Source organism: Morone saxatilis, unplaced genomic scaffold (genome assembly GCF_004916995.1).
Source record: "Morone saxatilis isolate NCDOM2014 unplaced genomic scaffold, NCSU_SB_2.0 Contig20, whole genome shotgun sequence".
Lineage (NCBI taxonomy): Eukaryota > Metazoa > Chordata > Actinopteri > Moronidae > Morone > Morone saxatilis.
Genome location: NW_023339763.1, coordinates 4,305,236 through 4,311,235, shown reverse-complemented (window position 1 = coordinate 4,311,235; position 6,000 = coordinate 4,305,236). Strand labels below are relative to the sequence as shown.

At 40.1% G+C, this 6,000-nt stretch overlaps 1 protein-coding gene across 1 annotated transcript; it reads right to left on the bottom strand.

The window, feature by feature from the left end:
- Positions 1-499: 499 nt before the first annotated feature.
- cldn2 (claudin 2) lies at positions 500-1,509 on the bottom strand. Its single transcript, XM_035666880.1, has one exon. The coding sequence runs from the start codon at positions 1,507-1,509 to the stop codon at positions 688-690; it is 822 nt and encodes a 273-aa protein (XP_035522773.1). The 3' UTR covers positions 500-687.
- Between the last annotated feature and the right edge of the window lie 4,491 nt (positions 1,510-6,000).

Sequence of the window (6,000 nt, the reverse complement as noted above, 5' to 3'; positions counted from 1 at the left end):
CTGAATGTCAGAATGTTTAAACAGTCAAAGAATCCAAGCATTTCTCCACCAACCAATCAATTTGACATACGATGCCATTAAAATACACTTTTTATTTTTATTTTCTTACAATAGTGAGTGTCTGCTTGGCTTAATGTAGAGAAAGAACACGGCAGCTGAGGTTAGGATGATCGCAAATGTCTGTAATGTAATCTGGATCTTTGAAAAATGTATTTGTGAAAGTGCACCTCCAATCATAACATGTTGTACTTTGTCAATAGGCACCATGTGGTACCAAACCTTTAGGTGTGGCTGGGCAGTGAGGCAGTGAACACCCTCAAATGTGTTATATTGTGTGTTATAATATTTTTCACAAATGTTGCGAATATACACTTGCCAGGCACCTACACACAAACCCTGGTTTCACAGACACGATGCCATACGCATGTGGTATGAAATGATAAACACGATCAAGGGGTAGTCTGGAAGTCATCTTCAGCACCTCTGTGTGTGTAGTTTGCTGCTCATTTTCGTGGCCTTTCTACATAATAGGTGAGTTGCTATCAAAGTAGTGGAAATGTATGACATCTTACGCCTATAAACGTGTGCAGTCGTAGGAAAAGATCAAACACTCCCAGAGACAAAACTGTAAAATAGTTTGCTACAGTTACACATTTTACACAAAGGTGTGATGGAGTGACAGTAGCCTCAGACATATCCTGTGATGTCATATCCTGCTGCAGTGGGCTTCTTGGCTCCCTGCGTTTCATGTGTGCTCAGCTGGGAACTGCCACTGGTGCTGCGGACCAGCATCTGCCCCCTGCTAGCTGTGTTGATGCCCCCCACCTGCAGGGTGGGGTTGCGGTAGGTCTGTGAGGTTGTCCGTACACCTGCGCCCGGCATGCCGCCTCCGACTGGATATGGATACCCTCCGCCGAGGCGTCTTCCACGCCCGCCGTCCTGCTCCTCGCAGCATGAGACGCACAGCATCCCCCCTCCCAGCATGGAGATGAGCGCAGAGGCCAGACCGACATACAAACACTCCCCCAGCTCAAACTTCATGCTGGCAGGTAGGTTGGGTCGGTAGAAAGTCTGGACCACCTCATGTGTGGTCCACGCCACTGGTATGAGTGACAGGAAACCTGCAGCAAGGAACAGGCCCCCGCCAGTGCCTGCCACGCGACTCTTAACTGCACCCGAGCCCTCCAAGCAGAGAGTGCATTGCATCCCCAGGACCGCCACAGCAATGCCAACGGTAGACAACACCAGGGAGATGACCATGAGGGCACGAGAGGCCTGCAGGTCGGAGGACAGAGCCAGCATGGAGTTGTAGGTCTCGCACTGGAAGGCCCCTGTGCTCTGGTAGACACACTCCATCCACAGGCCCCTCATGTTGGCCACGGCCGTGACAATGTTGGAGCCGATGTGGGCAGAAATCTGCCAGTACGGTAGCACGGTGGCGACCAGGGTCCCCAGCATCCCCAGCAGGCCCAAGAAAAAGCCCATCAGCTCCAGAGCTGCTGATGCCATGGCAACAACTGTGATAGAGGAGACCCAAATGCAAACACACAGAGGAGATAAACAACCTGACACAGCGGCATCAGCTCCTGCTGAACCTATAAAGAATCATTTGTCTGCAGCAGAGGGGTGTAATTTATATGTTCATATTCTGATTCTTATAAAATAGCTTTCATATCAACATTCAAGTCATAAATATGATCCTTCACGTCAGTCATAGTCAATCTTTCAAGGTTAAACCCAAATTTAATATTCCATCCACAGTGTTTTAACCCTCATACGACCACCGGTTCTTTGACTGGTTTAATTATGGCAAAGTGACGATGTGCAATAATGGCATAATATCTATCAGTCACTAGGGTGAGAGCATTACATGATGTCGCAGGGCCTTGTTGTTTCTGTCAGTTAATGTTTCAATCATGTTCCAAAAAGTCTGATAAATGTTTCTCTATATTTAAGTTACTTAGAAATCTGTCAGATTGTAGCTTCAGGTTAGCTAAGCAGAATGAGCAACTGGTGTTCAGCTTTGTTATCTGTCAAACAGGTCACTTTAACTGCTGCTATGACAAGCAACCTGAACGCTCACTTCAATGCTAAACTGAACAAACAACTGTTGGCTTTGTTAGCTCGGGAACTGTCAAGCAGGTTAACAACGTGATACACTTCATTTACAAAATAAAAGCTAGTTTGCTAGCTGACAAAAAAAAAAAATATTTTTAATTTTCAGTTAATTTTACCATTAATTCATTTCATTTTATTTGGATAACATAACAGAACATTAAATACCTCCCATTCTTCTGACTTGAGAGGGTTCATATTCCCACTAGCCTAGCCACACTAGAAAAATACTTCAAGTTAGCTATTTTTATCATGATAGCAAACTAGTTAACTTTAATTGCTTGTTCACAAGTGAAATCACATACAAACTGTGGTGTGTTACACTAGCTCCTTTTAAATAAACTGAACCAGCTGTGGTAGTGTTTTTTTATATTTTAATTAGATGTAACTGCTAGCAAAAGGTGGGTTTCAGCCATTTTGCCACTGGTTTGTTGGTACTTTTATAAACCTTTATCCCATGGGAGATGTTCTATCATGATCCATTCAAAACTCCCGTTATCTCTGAATCAGGCCTACTTATTTAGGCTACTTTACAACTGGATTAATAGATTGATGTGAAAGGTTAAACTGCCTGGCTTGGCTGCTCATGTTAGAGTACGATATGACGTTAAAGCGGTATTATCTGTGTTCAGGGAATTGTGTTATTGTATGTGGCAAAGTCCATCTGGGACTGAGTTAATAAGCCAGAACAACCTCAACAAACTACAGTACTACATTTAAACCCAAACCATGCTTCATCTGAAGAAGACTGAGTGGTCAAATTTACATCAATACTTCATGAAAAATGAAGGTCACATAGGTTGCATGTCATATTAGTGTTGATAGTATTTGACCAGTCTTCTTCCTTTTTGGTGCAGTATGTGTTTATTTTACAGATAGTTCCCCAGATTTTTGCGTTGTTTTAGACCAGTGCAGCCGCAGCCGATGATTTGCCCCTTTTGAAACTCTTTTGTTAGTTGTCTCATGTTGATTTGAAAACTCAAGTGCTGTTTGCCAGACCTCATTCAAATGCTCCTAATTGGCATTCAAGCCAACACATCCATCTTTCTAATAAAAACAACTGTATTAATTCTAACTTAACATGCATTTACTGAGGTGTTAACATTATTGTGTCTGCTGAATACCTCATAGACTCAAAACATCTTGTCACCTGAAAATACAGTACCACACACACGCACACACAGCCCACTTATGTATTACCTGAGACTGCCGCAGGTTATGGAGCCAGACGCTGGACTAGTTGAGGATTTGATTATTTTCGTTTGCTGCAGGAGCTGAAGTTGCAGCTGGAGCAGAGGATGAGAAGGTAGAGCCTGCAGCCTGCACAGATTTTATTCACCACTGGTATTTCTGTTGAACCTGTTCCCGCTTCTCCAGTAGAAAAAAAAATGTTTTTTTTTCTTGCTCTATCAGACTCTGACTGCTTCCTCAGACCTTGACATAGTCGCAGCTTGTGTGCTGCTGCTGCTGCTGCTGTACTTGTAAATGGCACTTATACCCTGCTGGCTGCATTGGACCAAGCGAGCCAGAAAACACTTTTAGAACAAATGCTTTTTAAGATGAAATACAATCCTTTTGAGTTTGATTTACTGCCTATTACAAAAGACTATCCACTCAAAACAGCAATAATGCAGGAGAAGAAACACTGTCACAGTCTGTGTTCCTGCATATTGTCTCTCTGTCTCTGTCCTTCGGCTCTGTCTGTGTCAGATGCTTTGCTTTATTTGTTATCTATGTCCGTCATCCAGACTTTCACCTCCTGTCATGTACACACACACTGACACTGACACCTCTGACAGTGACACACATACACCCTCGTTGGCAGCCAGGTTAATCATTGTCTCACTGGTCATTTCTCCAAAATTGGCAGCACACCGTCGTCAGCAGCTCCGTCCTAAAAGACAAAATGTTCAGCAAACCCCTGTAAGAGTGTGAATATTTCAGGATATTAGTTTTCTGTACTAGAGTGAAAAATGTTTAATTCAGCAAGTGTCATATTACTTTAATGAAAAGAGCTAAAAAACTGTTTTCCTTTCATGTTATGGGGTCTCTGTTCAGTCTGCAGAAATTCCAATTTCTCTTTTTGTATTCTTAATTAAAATTAGCAATGGAATAAAGCAGCCCGAAGCAAGAGGAATGAGGAATGATTTTATTTCTTTTAAAATAATTTGTTTTCATCTTAATTTAATTTAATCTAGAGACAATTCCTCCTTCCTTGCTCCCTCCTTCCTAGTTTGCTCCCCTCTCTCTTATTCCTTTATTCAGTCAGTGAATTCATGACTTTGTTCATTGATTCAGTCCATTTTTATTTGTTCACTCACTCGTTGTGTTTCAAATGTCTGAATGAGTTTTTTGTCTAGGTTTTTGCCATTTTTCAACAATATTCATTTAGCTAAACCTCCTTTTACATCAACATACCCATTTAATTGTTATACCTTGACACTCCATGCTAACACTTTAGCATACAAAATGTCAAATGATAGCAGAAAATTTGCATTCATTTTTAAAATGAGAAGATAAATTCTTGATATTAACAATAACAGATATAAAGATATAAAGTGTGTTTTAGCATTAGTGAGAACTACTTTCCCTGGTTTTGGGAGGAACTGAAGTCAGATCTTTTGGGTAATTGTGCACTCATAAAAACTTTGATTAATATGTTTGTTTACCTGAATTAAATCCTGAAATAAGCCTGGAATAATATATAATTAAGTAGCCTAGTGACAGTAAATTCAACATGTTTACAGTATGCAAACTTTCGCATTAATCACTGAAGCAATCCTGTGTTTAATATTTACCGAACTGCCTTTTTGTTTCCCTAGACATATTTACTTCTGAATCACTGAACAAATCAGAGATGTGGGCAGTGATTCAAATATGGATGTTTGTGGATTAGTGTTTTACAGGAAAATTGGACACATTTGTGGGTGTTTTATGCACATATAATGTAGTAGGAAGGTCCAACAACAAGCCAGTCTACTAAGAACTCATTTGTTCTTCAAGGAAATACTTATCTGACTGCTTATTACTGTCATTGTGGACAATTATGCTATGGTAAAGAATTAATTCTAGGAGCAAAATATACCAAATATGTCAGTGTCTCCCTTCCACACAGAGCCTCAAACAGGTACTTTTACAAATACAAAGTCAGTCACCCAAAATCTTCCCATTGCAACTCCAAACAAAGATATTTTTGATAAGCCACCACATAAATATGAACATTTTCTCATTCTATTCCTTCATTTAAATGTCCTACTATAATTTCTATACATTTTATGCTCCTACATGATGGTTTAAATGCTGTTACAAAGCCTTCTCCACACCGGCAGGAAATAGTTCTGGTGAGAAATACTAAATCACTTTATTTTTGTTTTCTAAATGAGTATTTTTGAATATAAAGTCAAATTTAGAGATATTTAGAATTCAGAAATTAGCCTTCAAAACCCACCATGTGTAATTATAAAATGTTAATTCCTCTTCTAGTTGTTAAAGCCCCCCAAATTCCCAGAAACGAAGACTTGACCTCAGTGCCCTCAATGGTAGCTACACCAGGCCTGCCTGCACCCATATACACAAACTCAATCAACATTTCTACAATGTGTGCCTGAAAAACTCACTTTTACTTTTTGTAATTTCAAGGTTATGTAGACTGCAGTGTGCCACACGAATATATCATGTGTTTCATTATAACCTGACTGACAAAAAAGGACCATTCACTGCTCCTGCTGCTGCTTGGTAGGTGGGACTTTGGTGGAACTTTACATAACTTTAAATGATCTCTCTTTAGATCCAAGTAATAACAAAATAAACTGTAAATGTTAAAGCAAGAAACAAATGATGAATAAGATGTAATATGATTGGCACATTTGTAAATAATGAATCGTC